The 24,037-nt window shown below is 37.6% G+C and overlaps 1 protein-coding gene across 1 annotated transcript; it reads right to left on the bottom strand.

Annotated features, from left to right (window-relative positions):
* Positions 1 to 6,084: 6,084 nt before the first annotated feature.
* LOC124154253 (ankyrin-3-like) lies at positions 6,085 to 22,457 on the bottom strand. The gene is made up of 2 exons (XM_046527858.1): positions 22,262 to 22,457; positions 6,085 to 11,579 (listed from the first exon to the last, which is right to left on the bottom strand). The coding sequence occupies exon 2, from the start codon at positions 11,362 to 11,364 to the stop codon at positions 8,122 to 8,124; it is 3,243 nt and encodes a 1,080-aa protein (XP_046383814.1). The 5' UTR covers positions 11,365 to 11,579; positions 22,262 to 22,457; the 3' UTR covers positions 6,085 to 8,121.
* Positions 22,458 to 24,037: the final 1,580 nt, after the last annotated feature.

Here is a 24,037-nt window from a genome sequence, read left to right on the forward strand (position 1 = left end):
ATGTGTTTTACTAATATCGACGTAGTTAGGCGTGATTTTAAAACGAAGGCTTAAAGAAAAGTGAAAGAACTTTTTGGTTCCATTTAGGCTATTTATTTTCAATTTCAAGTTTAAAAAAAACAACGAATGAAATTTGGCGATACTGATTTAAAATTGATGCTCAGAACAGTGCAGCCATTATTGATATTTCGGAATTTTACATTACCTCAGTTCTGGAGCTCCAACGACCAAGGTTTATAAACTTAAACCGTTTTTCAAGTCATTCAGTCTTAAGCAATACTCAAGCCGAAATATGACAGTCAAATAGTTCTATAAATTTGTTAAACTATAATGCGAGTTCTAACCAATTATTTTCCATAAAATTAAAGTAAGCATCTTTGCAATTATTTTAATAAACTTAATTATTTGCGTATTATCTTTGCCATTTCTAGCATTCAATGTCACATTCTCGGGAACTTCACTCGTCGTATTTGCTCGGCGACTGCAAAATATGTAAAAGGCCATGATATTTATTTTTAATTCAACTAATAAACTGATAATCGAATGAGAATTCAGGATCAGGCTCAGAGAAATGTCCCCACCCTTGTAAAATCTTAATAATTTTTCTATCTAAATCTCTCTATTCTTCTTTATGCATTGATTTCGCGTTTTGTGAGCCCCTTAAGATGGTTGACGAAATCGATGCAGAGTTGACTCAACCACATCAAGTGTAAAAAAATTCCGACGCTAATCGGGCAATCGCAACAAACATACAATAATGACCAACATTCGTATTGAATTTTCTACCCTCCTCTTCCCTCATTCATCTCTTATTTCTGAAACCAATCGCCACTGGCATATCAGCGCCATCACCGGAGGAGAGGTGATGGGTAAACCTTGGAGTAAATTTTTCCACCTTGAACGATTCCGTTCAATTCCATGTGCAGCAATACATCACCACCTTGTCCATAGGCGGATCACGGAGGCACGTGCCCCCCTCCCCCAAGACCCTTAAGATGTACGCAAGATTTTTAATACGGTCCCATTATCATTGCGTTCGCTTTGTATTACGAGGTACGCTTGTGCCCCCCCAGAACAAAATCCTGGATACGGCCTTGCTTGTGCCCCCCCAGAAAGAAATCCTGGATCCGCTCCTGTATTCGTATTCGCATTCGGTGATTTTTATCGGATTTCACCTCGAAGGGCCGTGTCAAGGAAAGAATTCGAGTCATAAATTGGAGCTCATTGTCAAAAAAAACGGAAAAGAACAGAAAGAAATCCTGGATCCGCCCCTGATCTTGTCCGTATATTTAACCTGAATTTATTCTAGAAATACGCTATGTTTAGCCTCCTAAATTCTTCTGTAATCATATAACTACCTCTTCTTCAACGTGAGGGCACACGAATCACCTCCGTATGAATATAGCTGCCGAATGTACTGCAAAATAATTCGCCTCGCACAGAAATCCTACACATTTAAATAGTAGATTCCAGCGAATATAACAGATATCACGTGACCTACCATTACCCTGACTCTTTCAATGTTGTCCACATGCACAGAAATCAAAAATACCTCTCCCTACTCTGAGGTACACACACGGCTATATGTGTTACGTACGTTGACGGCAGTTCTTTTTTTTTATCAATTTAGTGACCAGCAGTGCCAGTCTGCTTGTTCCACAGCCAGGTTGACCCTGATTCGGTACGGGTCGTTGCCTTGTCTCCTATCGTTATGGCGCTGTTGCCTGCCATAGCGTCAGGGTCAGTTCCAGACATTTTTCCAGTGTAAACGAACAACATTCCGCCCCCCCCTCTCAAATCAAACCTCAACCATGGTCCTTATATACGTCCGTATTTAAGGACCATGCCCTCAACCTTTACTCTCCTTGTTTTGATTTTTTTAACATACTGAACATTGGACTGAACGCCTATTACTCATTGCTGAAATAGACTAGGGCATATTTGTCTAAATAGGGCGCTTTCCCCCCCCACGTCACTATTTCCCTCACTTGTATTACAAAAGAGGATCCTCAAGTCGGCCTCTCAGTGGCGAAGCCAGGAATTTCGTTCGGGGGGGGGGGGTCCAAAACAATGACCCGGCTCACCGGCAACCCGCACAACAATGAGGAATTAGTCCGCTCGCCGCTCAAGGACAGGGCTGAGCAAGGGCATTCCTTTATGATGACGCAAAGTACAAGTAATTATTTTTCATCCAAGTAAACAGAAATGTAGTGTTGTAGTTATCCGGAGCTTCAAATTCTTTCAAATATGTAAGAAAGGCTAGAAAAACAACACTGAAGAGCATTAGTTAAAATATATTTACAACATTTGAACATTACGTAAATGAATAATTAACAAAATAATGCTCTAAATTACAGCAATAATCTCCTTGTATTTCCATTTCTGGCCATTTTATCGATTACTTCGTCATTACTTATTGGGGCTGGGTAGTGAATAGATAGCAGAGCAAGTCCATTTAATCTTTCAATACCCATAGAATTTCTCAAGAAGCTTTTAATTCTCTTGAGAGATGAGAAGGATCTCTCTACCTCTGCTGTTGTGACTGGTAGTGTAGCAAGCACTTACAAATGAATGGTTATTTCCATTTGATATCTCTTAGTTTCGACCAGAAATCAGTTAAGAATTATTTTAATTTTTAATGTTTTATATTCCGCAAATATTTTTTTAGTATTTGTCAATATAAATAGTTATGATTGAAATATGTTTCAATAATGTATCTAAAAGAAAACCTGTTAAAATTTGTATCGTTTGAGCAAACAAAAGTACCAATATATAATTGTATACACCTAATTATGTTTATAAAATAAATAATTACCTGAAGTAAATAGTTGATAGCAAGGTGGAAGTTTTTGTCGCAGGCGTCTAGAACGGACATGACTTTCTTGAGAAAATTAGATTCTTTTACATTCATCCATTTCATATTCCACAGCATATACTCTGCCTCGACCTCACTATCACCGACTATCGTAGAACAGTTTCAGCGTTTTCAGTCTGTGAATATTTTTTGTTTTGCATTCTTTGGGAGTAAACAATCTAGTTTCGTGCATTTCGTGCACGATCAAAAATGTGGTTTTTTAAAACTTTCGTCAGTAACTGCTCGGTACCTGAGAAAGGCTCGAATATTTTCCCTCCTTTTCTAAAGGTTTTATATTAATTAATTTTTTATGCATCTAAATATTTCGGGGGGGTCCGGACCCCCCGAACCCTCCCCTTTCTGCGCCACTGCGGCATCTAAATATGTCGTCAAGCACTACGCATTTAAATGAGTTTACAAAAGTCGCCGCTTGCGTCGCTGACGGACAAATATATCCGAGTTTCACGGGGAAATAAGTTATAATTAGGGGGCGTCAACCAAAATTTACATTCATGATGATGTGTTTTATCAAATTCATAATTCTTCAATGCTATTCCTCGCAATTACAAAGATTATGATGCAAAATATTGGAGAAAAAAGTTGATCGCATTGCACATTGCACTCGCCACCGCGCCGCGGACATTTTTGAAAGCCGATTAAAATCCGACCGAAGTGGCAACAGACACTGGCGCAGCGAGGGGGGGGTTTTGGGGGATAAACCCCCCCCCCCAGAGCTCAGAGAAATTTTTAAGTTTAACGATTTTACTTAATTGGATTGATATTACTAATAGAATAGTGTAAGGATTAATAAAATATCCCTCAGAAAGCCGCAAATCTTTTTGAACCATTTAAAATTCCGCAATTTATTAATCTCGCATCTACCGCTTATCCTGGAGGGTATTCCATACCCCCACACACCCCGGTATTAGTTGCACCTAACCCCCCCAGTATTAATTTCTAGCTGCGCCCCTGGTAACAGAAATCATCCTTCCACGGGATGGAATTTAGCCTCCTCTAATCAATCCCTTTTTTCTCCTTCGATCTGCCATGCTCTAAAAAATCGTGATAAAACCTTACCTGAAACGAATTTTTAGAAACCCACTGGAGACAGCCAAAACGACTGGGACTAGAGCAGTAAAAATAAAAACAGAAATTCCGACGAGGCCCTTGTTTCTCCTCTCCGCTCCCCTGCAAGCGGCCGACCAGCGTTGCCAGTACCTACGTGAAAATAAATGTACGCTCACTCGAAAGCAAACTACGCTAACGACAAGGAGGTTGTATACACCTTGGCTAACGACCGCTGTGCAATCTCCACAGCTTACGCTTGGCAGCACTGTGGGCTGGAGAGCGATGTTTACTGAACGTAAGTTAAAAAGAGTCGAAGAGTCCCCCACACTTTTACGTGCCACACTTCTGTGATTGGCTATAGCAATGAAAGTCACACAAGCGCGTTCAAGGCCACGGCCTGGGAGTATAGTGAATTTTTTTAGACAAAAAAAATTTTATCGGCCATAATTACGCATAAATAGCAATAAAGAATAAGTAGTACTAATCAAGCACTTAAGGGGACTGTCAGGGGATATGATTTCTTGGACACATCCTCTCCAATTTTGTCTCCAAAGCTTCTTCAAATGCCATTTCTGTTTTACCTACTTCAATTTTTCAACCAGCCAGACGTTTTTAACAGATTTTTATTTTTTTTAAGTTTAGGTGGCATTTCATCATAACTTAGTCATGGTCTATGTGAATATCTTGCCTGAGGTAGCTTTTGGAGTCTTTGATCTGGTTTCTAAATCTTTCTTTCACTAGAATATGTCCCAGCACTCTTTCTACATATCATACCCACTCCAGCATTACCACTAATTACAACTGGGTGCATTGGCGCCGACTCCATGGGGCTTGAGGGGGCCCGAGCCCCCTCAATAATTCGTTATAGGTGTGAGGAAAAATGTTTAAGGCTTGTTGATTTTCCCCGGGGTGTCCAGATATCGAGATGAGAGTTCTCGGTGTTCTAATTTTGATCATATGACTCTTCTAAAATGCTTCAAAAACTTAAAACTCACTACTTAAAAAATTTCCCTGGGACATATCCCCGGTTTGGGCCCCCCAATATTTTTTGTAAGTCGGCGTCCCTGACTGGGTGTATCACTCTGTAGATTCTATTCCCAAAAGTCACCTTCAGAGCACTTCATTTCGCTGATTCCTAATACGTTGAGGTTCATTCTTAGCATTTCCACCCATCGACTTCTCAAGCATACCAGATACACAAAGCAATCTGATGTTCCATGTCCCTATCATTAGCATTCTATCACCCTCGAATGAAGAACCATCTTGAGAAGTCCCCGCCTGGAGATCTGAATGAGGGACTAGTTTACCTACTGAATATATTACTCCACAGAATTCCATCTTATCACACAATACATAGATTTGACCTTCCACATTGTAGTACTACAGCAATTAAGGTACATGTTGTCATACTCATAACAAAATGTGTCACTTATCCGGTCTCCACCTTCACACACATGTAAGAGAGCTGCTGGCTTTTACCCCATGCGATGAGAAGCATGAGTTTGCGACGTCTTCATGTCTTGGCATCTTCACAGGCTTTGGTCTCATTTACAAGGCCTACTATACCAAAGCATAGACAAATACCCCCTAACAGGCCCGTCGCTAGCTGATCTGGCACCCGGGGCAAACTGGGATCCCCCCCTTCCCCATAGCATTGATATATCTGCAATCGGGAGATTTGAAAATGTAATTGAAAACATTTTTTCATAATAAAGATATTTTATTGATTATGAAAGTAAAACATACAATGATAATTAAATGGGATATTAAATAGGATGCAAATTATTGGTAAAAAAAACTTTTGCCGACCGCGTAAGACAGGAGCCGATGTTATGTGTGTCTGGGTTTTTCGACATGAAGGAGACTCGGAGCTCTTTCATTGTGTTGAAAAGAGCTGAGAGCACCACACAGCGGATAACGTTGTTAGTCAAAATTTTTAGTCGACCAACACGGTGCACCCCCAACTTGCTGCGCCCAGGGCATAATGCCCTGGTTGCCCCGCCCTCGCGATGGGCCTGCCCACTAAGATCGCTGATGTCGCTTCATGTCTATGGCGGCATACTCAATGAGTAAACTTGCTCATCTAACATCTGTAGATGTTCGATGAGCAAGCCTATAACCTCTATGGCTTGAGGCTGACCGACAAGCCAGAGGACACACAAGGTGGCTTTGTTAACCACAAGTAGAAAATTTAATAAATAAGTTTTTGTCATTTTCAATTAAACCAGAAAGGAGAGGGGTAAACCACAGTTCACAAATGTTCAAATGTAATGCCTTTTAATTATTCATAAAAATCTTTTAATCATAAAATTTGCACATAATAATATACAAACAGAAACAAACAGCCATTCATTTATCACAATATTTTGCATCCTCTTCATAGCACCAAATTTTCCTGCAAATTGCTTCACCGAAGAATTTACAAAAACAATGTTGATTCTTAGAAATGAAGAAAATTTAAAGCATCCCATTAAGTATAACTACTTAACAACCTGGGATGCATATCACACATTTGAACACCATACAATACAATTCAGTTATTTGTATAAAAACTCTCATTAAATCCAGTCTTTAAAAAAAATAGTATCTACACAACATCACAGTTTTCCCCAGAAAATATATCTAAGAAATATAAATTTACCAATTTATGCTTAGCAAACATTTAACTTTGTAAAATATAATTGAATACTGAGTTTCTCAGTATATTGTACATGAGATCCAAGCATTGCCAGTCTTCCATATCCAATCAAGGCAAAAAATACTGCATACTTCTGGCTGACATGCAAAAACAACTTTATAAATTTCTATAGCTACGAAAAAGTATCGGAAAAATGAATACCCTACTATACTGTTAGGTTCCCATCAAAAATATGAATATGGGTATAGGATATGGGAAAAGTACATAATAGTCAACCAGTATTATTTTTAGAATCATACCACCAATGAAATGTGCAGTACAAACATATTATTCACCTATTATGCAACCAGAAATGTATTGCAACTGATGTTTGCTAAAATCTCAAGTGAATAAGGGTGAGTGGCAAATAAAATACAAGCTATCAACCAAAACTACAGCTTTGAATTCTCATATATGGACATAAGTACTTTGACTTTTTTCGTGCTTATTTCTTTGGTGAATTCACAATACATAGTTTGGCACCAGTTAGCAAAAATAGTGGATTTACATATAATATAATTTTCATTTCTCTAAACTTTTTAATTCAGAATATTTTTGATTAATTTATACAACACATTTGGTCACTAATGTCACCTTCTCTTCTTAGCTTCACTAATTGTGTTCACCCACTGGTTTTGAACGAGGACATGATTTTACTCTGGTAATAAGAGCACTTAAGTATTCTCCCCATCAACCTCCTACTTCAAAGTATTACATAGATTGGAATAGTCACATTTGTATTTTCTTCAGTTTTTCATTTTAAATACAAAGCAATAAAAATTCTTGAACATAATTAACTTAACAGCAAAATAGAGAAAAAATAATATTCCTTTCCCAATTCACTTATATCATATTCACTTCATACATCATGCACCATCTAGAGCGTATAATAATTTTCAAAACAGGTTGAAGGGAACCACTACAATGAACGGCTTGAATGTCTTGGACTCCCTTTTATATCACCAAATGGTGATTGAAACACAGTTTCCCACTTATTCAGAAACTTAAATCAGACCATATGTTTCCAATAAACTGAAATCTTGCAGACCCAAAGGCTTTACCATTTATTCAAAACTGTTCCCGGTAAGGTATTTAAAAAGTGGAAAATTAATTTTCATTGGCCAATAGATGATGGAATATTCCGCCACAATGGCCTGAGAACCTTAACATACGTCCCTTTGAAATCCCAATAAACATCATTAATAAGTGCCAGACGGCCTTGTGCACAGGTATTCATGACAGAAACAAAAGGAAAAGTCAAGGAATGAAGTAATTTCTTGAACATAAATTTGCAGCAAATGTTGAGTACATTATCAAATTAATTACCATATGTAGCCAAAAAGTTCAGTTTTTCAAAATAAATTCCTTAGTTATTGGTATTGCTAGCAGAATGCCAGCTGTTGTTCATCAATATTTTCATTAACGTTCAAATCAGGGAGAGATATGTTGGCACTGATTGCACTTTTCCCACACTTCAAAAAAGAAACTGGATACTGGCTACATATTTATAGTAAATGCTGCTTTATATAGCACTGTTCTGCACACTGAAAATGCAATCATAAAAACTGGCACACTGTAAAACTTGTGTCAGATTATACAGGTCTGCAGTGCTTAAGTAGCTTATTACAAGTTGAATACAATCCCAGGTAAGTCCAGAAAAGATTCTAAAACTATAATCATTGACTTCCTTCACCAATTTCTTCCTTCTTTCAGCCATTCTAAAATGACTGCGAATAATACTTGCATAAATTGGGAATTTTGTATGACAGTCATCCAAGTCCACATTAATCAAAAAGTTATCATTTTCTAAGAGTAAGGCCAACTGATTCTCGCTTTTTGTCATAATATCAAAGAGTGAGAACTCTGTGTCATCAATTTTAATATGCCTCATCATTCTCAATTCAACCAAGCATTTTTTGTGAAAATCCATCAGTGAGTCTTCCTCTTCCACCAAAGGTATATTTTTCATGCTTGCCAGTAAGTACTCATTTTTAATACTATGAAGCTTTAGCATATCAGAAATTTCCCTAAAACCCCGCTCACGGGAACTTATAGGCAGGTCAAAAGGATCAGGGTCATCCCAAAATGCAGATAATGCATATTCAGCACAATCAAGAGGAGTATCATTGTTTACATCAGTTATATTAATATCACATCCATGATAGAGAAGAGCTCTGACAATTCCACCATACCCTTCCAAACATGCATGATGAAGTGCTGTCATTCCATTCTTGTCCTTCGAATCGATAACCAAACAAGATTTCAAGAGCATCATGACAATTTCTTCACTGCCTCTTTCGACAGCAATATGAAGAGGAGTCAATCCACAATTGCACACTGAATTGACATCTGCATTATACTCCAACAGAGTGTCAATAACATTCACATTTCCAAACATAACAGCAGCATGAATAGGGAGTAAAACTGATTTACATCTGCAACGATAAGCTGCATTTTCACACGATGGAGAAGTGTAAAATGCAGTTCTGCAATATTTTTCCCTGAAATTAACACTACCACCACATTTCATAAGATATCTAATGACTTCTACATTTCGCATCTTGATTGCTAAAGTCATTAATTCTGGATACCTTATCGCATTACCTACGGTTGGAAGAAGTGAATGCATAATTTTGGAGTGACGACTTTCCATTGCATAAAATAAAGGTGTTCTTCCTATTTCATCTCGAACATTTACATCAGCTTTGAAGGCTATCAACAGTTCAGCTATTTCAAATTGTCTACAAACTAATGCGTAATGCAAAGGAAAGAACTTCCGACACAATGAGCGTGAATACCATAAATGATTCACATTGGCTCCATATTTTAACAAGGATTCTACAACATTAAAGAAACCATTTCCAATGGCATGAAATAAAAAGTCATAATTGTCAACATCACAAGGGGAAACAGTAAATCCATACTGAAGAAGCCTTTTGCTAATAATGCCCCATGCCATTTCAGTACCAGGCCAGGGAGCTACAAGAGATTTCCTATTGCATTCTTTATTTACATCTGGAGAATGCTGTAAAATTAACTCAACCATACCCACGTCCTCTCTCTCCACAGATATAAGCAATATGGACTTACCACAGGGATCATGATCGTCAACTCTACATCCATATTTCAAGAGTACTCTAGCTACCTTTATGTGCCCTTTCATTACAGCCAAGAATATAGGTGAGTACCCTTCAACATATTTACCAGCAGTAATGCAATTAACATCTGCCCCTTCATTTAAAAGATCCACAGCAATATAAGACTGGCCTTTCAATGCAGCAACATGAAGGGGAGTATAACCATTTGCATACTCATTGACATTGGCACCAGCATACAATAATGACATCACCGTTTCATGACTGCCCTTTTCAACAGCTAAGTGAATTGGAGTGTAGCCTTCTTTCTCAACTGAGGTGCATACACAATTCACATCAGCCTTATGCTTAATGATAAGCTCAGCAACAAGAAAAAAACCATGCATTGCGGCAATATGGAGAGGAGTATAACCATTTGCATACTCATCGACCTTGGCAGCAGCATTCAATAATGACGTCACCATTTCATGACTTCCGTTTTCAACAGCCCAGTGCATTGGAGTGTGGCCTTCATTGTCAACGGATGTGCAGACACAATTCACATCAGCCCCGTGCTTGATGAGAAGGTCAGCAACAACTACAAAACCATGCATTGTGGCAATATGGAGTGGAGTGTAACCGTTTCCTAGTTCATCAACTTCAGCACCCTTGGCCAAGAGCATTGCCACCATGTCACTGCTCCCCACTTCAGAAGCAAAGTGAATCGCAGTGTAGCCTTCATTTAGTTCTGACGTACACTTACTATTTACATTAGCCCCATACTTTAAAAGATTTTCTGCTGCGTGACAGAGGCCAGTTCTGGCAGCAATATGAAGGGGAGTATAACCACCGACACATTCATTGACATTTGCCCCACCATTCATAAGCAATGTCACTACCTCATCATTACCCTTTTCTATAGCAATAAGTAATGCAGTGTAGTCCTTATTCTGCTTACTTTTACACACACTATTCACATCAGCACCATGATCTAAAAGAAGCTCCACCATTGGAGGATATCCATTATGTGTAGCAATGTGAAGTGGAGTTTTACCTTTTCCTAGGGAATTAATTTCAGCACCCTTGCTCAAAAGTAACTTTACCATTTCCATACTGCCTTTTTGAACAGCTAGGTGAATTGGGCTGTAATCATCGATGCAATCAGATACGGACTCATTGTTAACATCAGCCCCATGTTTTATTAAGTAATCAGCAGCATGAAAACAAGCTCTTTCTAATAGAAATATAATTGGTGATTTCTCGTCATAGTTCAATTCATTGATGTGGGCTCCAGATTCTACAAGCAATTTAATAACTTCCAAATTTTTTCTTCTGGCTGCAACGTGAAGAGGAGTATCCCCTTTCTCATCACTAGAATTAACACGTGCACCTCTATCTAAGAGAATCTTCACCACCTCAAAGCTTCCCAGTGCAACAGCAACATGGAGAGGGGTAGTGATTCCCACATGTGGACTTTTTGGATAGTTAACACTACAATCTTTGGCCAAAAGAAACTTAGCAACTCCTAATCGCTTGCACTTCAGGGCTTCAAGGAGTAGAGAATATCCATTTAACCATTCTGGTCTATGAAGAAGACCATAAAAATTGAGTAAATTTTTTACTTCATTAAGGTGTCCCTTACAAATTGCTCTCCTCACACACATGGATGTGATGCGTCTAGACCTTGGCATGATGACCAAGATGATACATGTATTTAATAGTGGCTATATTATCAGAGGCTTCCTTAAAATAACTGACTAATTATTAATTTAGGCATACTTCCCTTGAACACCAATAATTTCTATTATACTAATTGTATCTCCAGGAGGTTTCCAAATACCAGTCAAAATCTTCCATTATGGCTTCAGCAGGGAGCTACTTTCAAACTTTTCTGAACAGGAAGCATCTGAAAATCAATAATCATAGCATGTATATTAAAAATCACTCAATTTTATTGGAGCACGTAATGGTCACTAATACACACGGGCTACAAAATGTTCAATTCAGATGCTCAACCTGTGATAATATGCTGAGCAATTATTTCACATCATTTGTATGAAATAAAATGTTCTTCAATACCTTACTCATTGGGCACAATATTTTTTGATGTAATAATAATAAACTTAAGTTTTTCACCACGAGCACCTAAAATGCTGTACATCTAAGTCTCGAACAAAAAATAAACATTTTTTTCCAAAATTAAGCCTCAAAAGCTATAGGGCTATAAATGGAGAAATACTGTAACTGCCTCTATTTTTTTTCAGCAGTCTCGTTTAACCCGTTTATGCCTAGTGTTCCATTTTTGGAACACCTGATGTGACTTTCTAATTTAATGACTACGACTCATTATATACAAATATGCCACGGTTTTTCTTTCTGTACCTCTTCATAAAGATATATTGTATTATAAGGCGCAAAGATTTAGTCAATATTACCAACCCATTGCAACCAGTGTGTTGAGAAATATCGGTCTTTTTTTTCAAGGCAGTTTTTCTGTGACCATCTCTATTGTTATATTAATAACTATTTGCCATTACGACCAAATGTTGTAAATTTTTCCCTGCATGTTCGGTAATAGTTAACCTAGAGTGTTGAATGAAGAAATGTTTGAAACAACGTATTTTGTTTTAGTTATAAGCTTTTATTTAACAGTGTTCCATTTTTGGAACACTAGGCAAATCCACTACTATTATGCGTGCATTCAGGCACACTGAAATATTCACTTTAATTTTAAATAAAGTCAGCAATTAGATGTGGAACAATTAATAATCTTCCCGGTTAAATGCTCCGCGCTTCTGCTCATCTCATTCATGGTTCTTCTGATGAAAACTTTTACCTTTTTCTGATACCGGATGGTGATACTTCTGAAAATGGCGGTGCATCGGCTTCTGCTTCGCCTCAACCTCTTCTTGCTCAAAGAATAAAGGTAACCAAAGTTGTGCGCAAATAGAAGAAAGCCGATCTGACTGCCCAGACAATAGGAGTTAGAGTATCAGAAGAACAAATCACGAAAATGAAGACCCATACAGAATATTTATAACTCTTTCTGGATATTGAAGTGAACCTTGAACTGACTGTCGATGTTTTTTTGAATAATTTTCCTGAGTGGTTACATCCCTGTTCCGAGACGACGTATGCTTTGGGAGCAAAGACCAGATTCGTATAATTCTCTAGTTAGTAATGCAATGAGATGTGACCGATGGGAAACAATATTTTCAAATTTGCATTTTGCTGACAAGTCTAACTTGAACCACACGGACAAGTTTTCCAACTGCGACCTCTAACTGAGCGTCTGAATGACAGATGTATGAAATTTGTGCCAAATGAAATATACTTCAGCTTTGATGAGGCCATGATTCACTATTTCGGTCATGACGAGTGCAAACAGTTCATTCGGGGTAAGCCTATTCGGTTTTGGTATAAATTCTGGTGCATCTAGGCTACATTTTCTGGTTTCAGCCTTATCAAGGAAAAAAACCCGAACACTCAATACCAATAATACGTTGTAGGTGCTTCATTGTTTTGCAACATTTGGTCGTAATGGCAAATAGTTATTAATATAACAATAGAGATGGTCACAGAAAAACTGCCTTGAAAAAAAAGACCGATATTTCTCAACACACTGGTTGCAATGGGTTGGTAATATTGACTAAATCTTTGCGCCTTATAATACAATATATCTTTATGAAGAGGTACAGAAAGAAAAACCGTGGCATATTTGTATATAATGAGTCGTAGTCATTAAATTAGAAAGTCACATCAGGTGTTCCAAAAATGGAACACTAGGCATAAACGGGTTAAACGAGACTGCTGAAAAAAAATAGAGGCAGTTACAGTATTTCTCCATTTATAGCCCTATAGCTTTTGAGGCTTAATTTTGGAAAAAAATGTTTATTTTTTGTTCGAGACTTAGATGTACAGCATTTTAGGTGCTCGTGGTGAAAAACTTAAGTTTATTATTATTACATCAAAAAATATTGTGCCCAATGAGTAAGGTATTGAAGAACATTTTATTTCATACAAATGATGTGAAATAATTGCTCAGCATATTATCACAGGTTGAGCATCTGAATTGAACATTTTGTAGCCCGTGTGTATTAGTGACCATTACGTGCTCCAATAAAATTGAGTGATTTTTAATATACATGCTATGATTATTGATTTTCAGATGCTTCCTGTTCAGAAAAGTTTGAAAGTAGCTCCCTGCTGAAGCCATAATGGAAGATTTTGACTGGTATTTGGAAACCTCCTGGAGATACAATTAGTATAATAGAAATTATTGGTGTTCAAGGGAAGTATGCCTAAATTAATAATTAGTCAGTTATTTTAAGGAAGCCTCTGATAATATAGCCACTATTAAATACATGTATCATCTTGGTCATCATGCCAAGGTCTAGACGCATCACATCCATGTGTGTGAGGAGAGCAATTTGTAAGGGACACCTTAATGAAGTAAAAAATTTACTCAATTTTTATGGTCTTCTTCATAGACCAGAATGGTTAAATGGATATTCTCTACTCCTTGAAGCCCTGAAGTGCAAGCGATTAGGAGTTGCTAAGTTTCTTTTGGCCAAAGATTGTAGTGTTAACTATCCAAAAAGTCCACATGTGGGAATCATACTCAAAAGTAGAAAAAAAAAACAAGTTACTCTGCCAAATTCAATCAAGGTCTATAATCAGTATATGGGAGGAGTGGACCGAGCTGATGAAAATATTAACTAGTATCAAGCATCAATCCGTGGAAAGAAATGGTACCCGAGCCCTCCGGTTATTCTGCTTCGAGCTGGCTTTACAAAATGCTTGGCAATTGCATAAAATAAACGATGTGAAGCCAACGGATCTTCTTGAATTTCGTTGCCGTGTGACCTGTCACTATATTGAGCGTCGCATAATTCTTTACAATTAATATTTTTTAGAAAGGGAGACCATGAAATATATGAAACGTAAACTTGACTCACGTCATGGCGGCATGAATCAGTAGAAAGTAAAGCAGGGAGAGCAAATTTGCTGTGTCAAATACCATAAAAATACCACTTTTCAATGTAAAAACTGCAATATATCCTTGCATGCTAAGTGTTGACCTGGATATCATTCTTAATAGTGAGTTAATAATAGTCTGAATCAAATTTTTTGCATGCTATCAATGAGTACGTCATAGTAGTGGATTTGCCTAGTGTTCCATTTTTGGAACACCTCGTAATTAATAATTGGTAAGAGATACATTGTTTTTTCTTTCGGATATTGTTTTTATACGTATTTTTATCGACAATATGAAAAAATCAGGGTAAAATTCGCATTTTTCAAACCTTCGGCATAAATGGGTTAAATTGATGTGAGTTCAGGGTTTCAAGGTAAGACGTCATCGTCAGGTGAACTCTAGAGAGTTTACCTGACGATGACGTCTTACCTTGAAACCTTAGTCGTGTAAATGTGTGAATAAATATTTCATGTGAAAGCAGAAAGTTTCTTCTTTTTCATTTTTCATAATGAATCGCTTTCACAAAGTCACACCTCAAACCATCAACTTTACCAAATTATCAGAGTAAAATTTAAAATTACTGTACAATAAAAAGGTGCCCAAATAATCAAAGGAGAAAAATCCATGCATAATTCCAGGGGAATTTTACAAAGACCAATGAATTCCTTCCATTGATAGGAATAATTTTTTTAAGGAAATACTCCATTATTCTGTGCAAAAATTCCACAGAGAATAAATCATTCACCATGGCTGGGATTCAAACTCGGATCTCCTGATTTCTGGTCCAGATCTTTCGTTATTTAAGCTACCAAGGCGTCATTCCAGTAAGTGAAAATGTATGGGTCATACCAGAATCGCCTGGTGTAGTCCATACATTTCCACCAGAATAGTACGATGTCCTCCACAAATTTCCACCTAGGGGAATGACACCTTGGTATCTTGATTGGCTTAAGCACTTGAATGGATATCAGTGTATCTGGGTTCGAATCTCAGTCAAAGCGAATGATTTTTTTCCATGAGGAAGTTTCCCATAATTGTCGCATTGCATGCGACTCTGTAAAGTTAACACCGTGGCTAGTCCTGGTACATACTTAAATTAGTCCATTACGACGGTCAATTGAAGTACCAGTAAAAGATAGCACAGCATACTAAAATGTATTAACTTGGTATTAGTAAGTCTCCAAATAAATTTCGAAGAACCATTGCAAACAATTAATACACCTTATTAAAGATTCTTATGGCCCTTATCACAAAGAAAACCAGCAGGACACATACTGAGAGGAAGTGAATTTTCTTCACCCTACGACTAGCCCAGGCTGGTGACTGATGTTCACAATATATTTTCTCCTGCATTTGCAAATCAAATCACACCCGAATTCCTGGGCTAACGACATGACGACCCCTTCGGCCTCTCTCTCACCTGAACCTCCCCTCCACCAGCCATAACCTCCTTAACACGTTGCGTACGGATGGCGAGAATTCTCGTCATTTTTTTCCCGAACGTTCCAGACGGATGATGAAGATTCTCGTCATTAATGTGCGTCAACCTAAACAACTTTAAAGCGCACAATACGGATTCGTTAGTACATTTTCAGTTGTTGTTCGTTATTCATAATGAATTGATGCATCATAACGTTTGATTGGGTAAAGTTATATCCTAAACATTAGCTTTTTAACCATGTTTAAACCAAAGGCATTACACCCTAATAGGCACATATTTCCAAATCGGCGTTTTTAGGAATTTAAATACCCCGGTACGCAACGTGTTAAGGGAGCCTCCTCCCTCAAACTTCTTTCGACCATATGACCAAGTTCTTTCCCCCTCCCTCATCTCTGTTGACCAATCCATTCAACCTAGTTACCTTCCTCCCTCCCCCACCAAGCCTAGTTTAAATTGATTTGATGGACCTCTGTAGAGTTCACCTGACGATGACGTCTTACGTTGAAACCTTGGTCGTGTAAATGTGTGAATAAATTTTTCACATCAAAGCAGAAATTTTCTTCTTTTTCATTTTTCATAATGAATCGCTTTCACAAAGTTACGCCTCAAACCAACTTCACCAAATTACCAGAGTAAAATTTAAACCTACTGTACAATAACAGGGGGCCCAACAAATCATAGGAGAAAAAAAATTCATGCATAATTCCAGGGGAATTTTACAAAATTCTAGGTTAATCTTCTATATTATTTCTACTGAATAGATACCTTTTTCTCAACTTATACGCAACCAAACTCTACAATTGAGGTACCAAAATGCACAGAATTTATCAGAGAACATACGGCGGCATATCTTACTTCCTTAATATTGCTATTGTTTCCTAAAATTGGTTTTTAAATAATTTTAAAAAAACTTTAAATATTCCTGACATTAACGGTGCACAAACTGATACATTTGTTAATATGCAACAATATCTCACATTCTTTAAATAACTTTTATCAAAATGCGGCTGATTCCACATTCAAGTCTCCTGTTGATACATAAGTATGAGTCATCATGTGCGTTTAACAGAGGATAGTGTAATTACTTCCAATGTTGTGTTAAAAGAGGTCCTCTGACCTCAATTTGTAAATGAACATTCCAATTAAATCTGTACATAAGACCCAGCCTTTTTTTCTACATTTTAAAATTATAAACGTGCCTATCCCTCTGTGGACCTGCATTGAAAAGCAAAAAGTAAACATAAAACCAAAAAGAGTTCCAATGGTATCAGCAACCCAAACATTAACAGCTCCAGCATGATTAATTAGCCTTCAAAACAGTACAATCCTTGATTATTTTCTCCACTGGTCTCCGAGGAGCCCATCTTCTTACAGATCGATACTTAGGCATGTTGTACCACCACTGACGTCACAAGTGCCACTCAGCTCTCTCAGAGAGGGAGTGGACTCTTATCTAGACCGGATGTAGTGAGCGAGCACCGAGGAAGTCAGTGGGATGAGAACCGGAAACTGACGTCACCATAGGGAATTTACATGTAGTTTTGGACTTTTAACTCACAAACAAAAATTTCAAAAAATATTCTAAGTGAAATTTGCGTACGCTACTAAGTTAATCTAGAGAGCATACTCGGAGGGGATTGAGGGGAAGTGTTGAGATACAAGATGGCGCTGCGCGCAATAGCAAATGACAACACGCGGGGGAAGCCCGCTGGGAGCGGGCGCAGCACGCTCGTAGATGAGAATGTTAAAAATACAAAATTACGTCGATACTTTTAAATAATATAATTTTTAATTTTTTTTTTACAAGGAATGCAAGCCAAGACGCTGTTTCGTCCTCATAATTATAGATGTTGACGTCACCTGGCATTCTATTCTTTGGGTTTTTGAATCTTATTTGAGTCAAGAGTGCAAGACATTTTGATTCTGTTGTCTACTTTGACATTCCACGTTTCGATGTGGTTGTAATAATTATACTAAGATACTACACTTAAAATTGAGACAGCACATTTTAGGCACAAAAGAAAAATCTTAATTATGTCAAAGGTATCTTTAACATTAGTCTGATATTAAATACAGCAGACTCCCCAGTGGGGCAGCGAGAGGGGGTTTTTGGGGGATAAACCCCCCCCCCCCCCCCCCAGAGCTCAGACAAATTTTTAAATTTAATACGTTTTACTTAATTTTATTGATATCCCTAATGGAATAGTTTAAGCATTAATAAAGTATCCCTCGGAAAGCCACAAAAATCACCATTTTGAACTGTTTATCTTTAAAATTCCACAATTTATTAATCTCGCACCTACCGCTTATCCTGGTGGGTATTCCATACCCCCACACACCCCGGTATTAGTTGCACCTAAACCTCCCCCAGCTTTAATTCCTGGCTGCGCCCCTGAGACTTCCGATTATCCGGGTGTGGCTTAACCGTGCTGTGCATGAGTTCATACTCCTTTGATGTCTTCTGCGATTTTTTTATATAATAAAATTGGATGCAAAAGCAGCAGAATATTTGCATTTTAATACATGGCTACACCAGGCTCATTATTTACATTAGAATTCCCATCTTAAAATAGAATTATTTTAATTATTTGCTAACAAAGGAATGTTTCAAATTTACTTGGACGTCTGATTGCAGACGACAATCAGTGGCGGGAAAAAAACTCTAAGAGTAATTTTTGAATATTCATGAATAGCAAATGAATCATAAATGAAGAAAAATGTTACACGTGATAATCACATGTATATTTCAAGGTGGTGGATAAGAACCTGTCGAGTATCTGTTGCTCCTGCAAAAAGCCGTTAGTAGAAGAAAATATGCTACTTTGTAGCGGAAAGTGTAATTCAGCATTTCACTGGGAATGTACTGACGTGAATGAAGGAGAAATTCATCATTATCAGAAATAAAGCATCCATTAGTTGGACTTGTAATTCATGTCTAATTGAACAGGTGCACAATTGCGAGGCTGAAAATAAGGAAAAAAACGACGTAACAAGGAACTTTCAAGGAGAATGCTCACTGTTGAGAAGAATATTCAAATGAAGTCATCGAAGAAAGATCGCCCAAACGGTAAGAAAAGCGAGAGAAAAGTATTTGAAAGCCGAGAACAGTAGGAAATAACACCAGAAAGTAATGCTGGTAGCTCAACTACTAGCAAACGAACTACAGGTAAGTTGAAGATGTCATTTAACCCCCCAAATATCTTGGATTTAGAGTTTCATGATGACAACATTCCTCCAGTTGACAGTGACACAAAGATCATCACGACTACAAAGTGAAGGAATAATCGAAAGAATTTCGACCACTTAATTGGACCACTTAATGTCGAAATTCAGTGACAGAGTGTTTACGTGCAAAACTGTAATAAGTACGAAAACACATCGTTCCTTCAAAGTAAGTGCTCCATTCACTCTTCTCGGAGCTTTACCAGAAAAAAATGTGGCCAGACAGAGCGCGGGCGTCTAAATTCAGGTTAAAAAAAGTGAAAGAAGACTTAGCTGACAGAAAGAATGAAGTCATTCCTAACACAGTGTGCTTAGAAAGTGTACAGCAGCAGGAAATAATACCCAATTTTGAGAGTAATGAGCCGAATTGTGCCATAAATGCAGCTCCCATATGAATGATTCCATGTTTTCCTGTGAATATACAAGCGTGTATAGTGGGCCAATGTCTCCCTCATTTCCTTCCAGGGGGATATATATGTTGAATTTAATTAATTGAGCATGATGGTCTTATATAATTGTTTCTACAACAACTGATTTGAAGTTTTTTTCTAAATTTGTAGCTATATTGTCTATTAAAGTTTTTGAGTGAACTGTCTCTCATGTTGGGGTAGAGATAGTAAAATAAATGCTGAAGCATCTAAGAATTTCTTTAAATCTGTGACTCTCGCTAGATTCTTTCGAGATATGTATGTTTAAATCCCATGCAATGATAATATTTTTATTTTTATTTTCATTTACAACTCCTTTTAGTATATTTTCAAGTTTTTCCAGGGAGTCATCCACTGGTGCACTTGGAAATTTATACAAGCCAATGAAAGAGTAGCTTTCATTCCCTTTAGACCATTATGATGCCATTATTTTGAAATTTCTCTCCATACTGATTCTATTTTTGAGATTTTCATAGGCCCTTGTAATGGATTTTAACTCCGTTTTGGCAAAAAATGCAACGTCCCCACCTTTATGTTTGCACAAGACAAGTGGTAGAAAAAACTCATGATTAATTTTAGGTCAAAGCCAAGCTATCCTATCCTCATGCACAAATTAGGTAAGATACCTTGACATTTTCAAGTGCAATAGTATGACAAATATACCTGGCTTTCAGGGAGTAGTATATTAAATGCTTTGCTTTTGCTGGAACTGTTTGATGTTTGGGAAGAACAGAGAAATAAATGGGAAGTAATGGGCATTTCTCATTTGGGGAATTAAGCCAAATCAGTGACTGGACATGAACCTTTGGCTGGCCATCTGAGATCCTTAATAACATTTGGAGAGGTATGAATAGATGTTCCCTTGGACCTTCGGTTTGACATGAAATTTCTGTGAACAATCAAAAAGTACAGTGTAAAGGAGACACACTTCAATGTCTCATTAATACAACTAATTTTCAGGGAATGCAATAATTAGCTTCCAGAGGTAATTATGAAATGGAATCCTCTATTTGAGGAAGAAATTACATGGAACTCCTTAAATACAACACAGAATATGACCCTCTATAAAAAGTACAAAAGTATCTCAAAACTGCTACAGTATTTCCAGGGATATTTAATAGAATACAGAATGATTTAATAGATGTGATTGCCATTTCCCTGATTGATTTCATAAAAAGTGAAGTGTGAGGTTAGTTTTGACTGCACTAGTGGATAAAATTACTGATAAATCCCACAAGGCACAGTTTTACCAGGTAATTACTCTCCCACATAGGATACAGTAAGAAACTAAAAGCCCTAAGTAATGATGAAGCCGGGACGGATGGGTGCCGGGGACAGTGAATGGCATCAGGGGCGCCGACTTATAAAAAATAGTGGGGGGGCCCATGTCGGGGGTCTTACCCCGGGAAGAGGTTAAATTCAAAGTGTGTCTCAGCACCGTAACACTATATCATAATTCACACCACTTGTTTTCAGTTAACCTGCTTACTACCTTAAAATTATTTGTTTTAACACATTATTGAATGCATTATAAAAGGTATCTATCGTCAAACATGGGAAAATACCAATATATTTTTGTGATTTTCCCAAAGCATAATAAAACTTAATTATTTTCTTGAATCTTTGAGGGGGCTCGGGCCATGGAGTCGGCGCCACTGAATGGCATTCAAGCCTTGGTAAAAGTGGCAAATCCTGAAGCAATCTACATGCATTATGGTCTCTATGGTCCTCAATACAGAGTTATCATTAAGCATAACTGCTTTTAGAGAGCAAAATCTGCTTTTTAGTGCTCTCAGTAGACTGGCTGAATTTTTCTCCATTTCACCTAAAGAGCAAAATATTAGGATCACGTTTTGAAGCGCAGACTGCCAGAAGTCCCTCCTAATAGATGGATTTTTTTAAAAGTTGGATGTTCACTAAAAACGTTGGGTGAACATCATTTTCAAAATCAGATTGCAGAAATTACGTGTTTCACACAACACTACAGCATCCAGAAGAAATAGGGAAAGATATACTGGCAACGGCGAATGGATTAATTTGGTCTTTAGAACATTTTTCTCTTTGCTTCTTCCTTTAACCTTTGAATTGTCTCACTCTGTCGTCAGTTATGTCCACACACATATGCTATGTCTACAAGTATCGTTCAAGAGTTCCAGATTGGAGTTCTAAATTCCATGCACAAACCTGCAACTTTCATCCATCGTATTTCATTTAGAAACAAAGTAACTTTATGTTTCTTCAGAAATTTCTATACCTGTTATATACTTTGTGCAGACTTCCCCTCACCACCTTTAGGCATGACTAGGAAAACGGTTTCATATACACACGTATCAACTAATATTCAAAAAAAGAACTCAAAAGTACGAACGCTCAGAAATTTTTTCACTATCTCTAAAGTCAAAAATCTCACCCACTTTTAATCACTACAACACGAGTTTAATTAGTCAGAGTAATATTTCTCAGTCAATGACGTAGCTACAACGAGTTGAAATGAAATATTTTTTTAATGGCTAACTTACTTGATTTAGGTGTTGTCTCCAGACGTAAATATCACATCAAACAGCAAATTTTCTGAAAGGTGTTTCTCAAGAAGCAGAACAAGCAGTTGTCAACATTACTTTTAACAATTCTTCATTCACAGTCAATAGCAAAAGACAATGACCGACAACTAGGCGACCATGCGACATTTTCAATCGTATTCACGCGCTCACTAATGAAAACAAATATCACAGTTTTGTTTATATTTCTCAACTATCGATAGGTTTCGAGCGAGGCAGCGATTAGTCGCTTTTGCGGTGTTGCCGTTCTTACAGTTCACTCATTGCCGCGGTAGGTACGAATCACCGCCGTGGGTGATAGTTTCTTTCATCTTGTGATTCACCATGGTAGTTGTTAGGAATGAGTTGTACTACCTGCTTTTCATGCATCTCACCTTTCGTATTTATTTTGAAGACGTAAGCGCTTTACTTCTTTTTTTCTAAAATCCCTAACAAAACCCATGGCATCCGTCCAACAAACCGTTACCGTACATACCATTCACAATACCATTGATTCGGACCGGTTTGAATGAACTTAAGTGGTAGGATCTTTACGTTTGTAGGTATTTCCTCAGAGGATATTTCTTTAAAAAACAATGAAGGACAACTACGCGACTTATTATAACAATCGTGTTCACGCGATCAACCTCACACAAAAGAAAACAAAACTGGTATCAGTATCTCGGAGCCGCCGAGCTATGAAGTCCTTGTTACATTTTTGGTCGCCAGGTGTAAAAAATTCGAGGATGCACATTCCAATCCGCCTGCCAAATACGTGGTTATTACCCCTCTTCAATTTTTCAACCAGTCAGATGTTTTTAACACATTTTTAATTTTCTTAAATTGGGTGGCATTTCATCATAACTAAGTTATGGTCTATGTCAATATCTTCCCCGAGGTAGCTTTTGCAGTCCCTAACTTGGTTCCTGAAGCTTTCTTTTACTCAAATCAACGCCAGCACTTTTCCTAATCATAAAACTTTACCATTCAGCTATCCAATTGTGTAAAACTCTATAGCTTCTACTTCCAAAAAGTCTCCTTCAGACCACTTCATTTTGCTGATTTTTAATACCTTGAGGTTCATTCTTTCCATTTCCACCATCAAGATCGCTACAGCTAACTACACTTACAAACCTACCTTAAATGTTCCAAATCCTAGTCATTCTATCAGGCTCCACTGATGTGCCCTCACAAGTAGTCCTCAACCGGCATTTAAACTTAGGGCATAGTTTACCGCTGTAATGCTTAACTACAGAGAAATCCATCATATCATAAAATACATATGAGAAAAGTGGGTTGGGTTTCTCATGGGATGTGGTGGTTGCCCCATTCCTTCCACATCACAGTACTACAGTGGTGATGGTTAATGTTACCATACTCATAGTCAAATTTGTGTTACTCTCTGACCTCCACCTTTACACATATGCAGTAGAGCTGCTGGCTCCAACCCCACATGATTAGAGGCATCGCATAGAGAGGTGGGCAGCGCTCTTCACATCACCGCATCTTCACAGATTTTCTAATCATTTACATGGCCTATCAACGGGTAGACAAATACCCCTAAGATCGCTGATGCTTTATGTCTAGGACTGCATGCTCAACAAGTAAACTTGCTCATCTCACAGCTATCCTCGATTGCTAGAGGTTGATCCACCATTTCTAAACCCAGAGGATGCACTAGGTGGCTTTAAGCTTAGCAACAAGACTATAAGAAATATAAATGAAACTCTTGCCATATTCAATTAAGGCAGAAAGGAG

Source organism: Ischnura elegans, chromosome 2 (assembly GCF_921293095.1).
Source record: "Ischnura elegans chromosome 2, ioIscEleg1.1, whole genome shotgun sequence".
Taxonomy (NCBI): Eukaryota; Metazoa; Arthropoda; class Insecta; order Odonata; family Coenagrionidae; genus Ischnura; species Ischnura elegans.

What these genes read in the sequence shown, in the direction of transcription:
- LOC124154253 (XM_046527858.1), bottom strand. Translation starts at nt 11,364, where the DNA reads ATGCCAAGGTCTAGACGCATCACATCCATGTGTGTGAGGAGAGCAATT.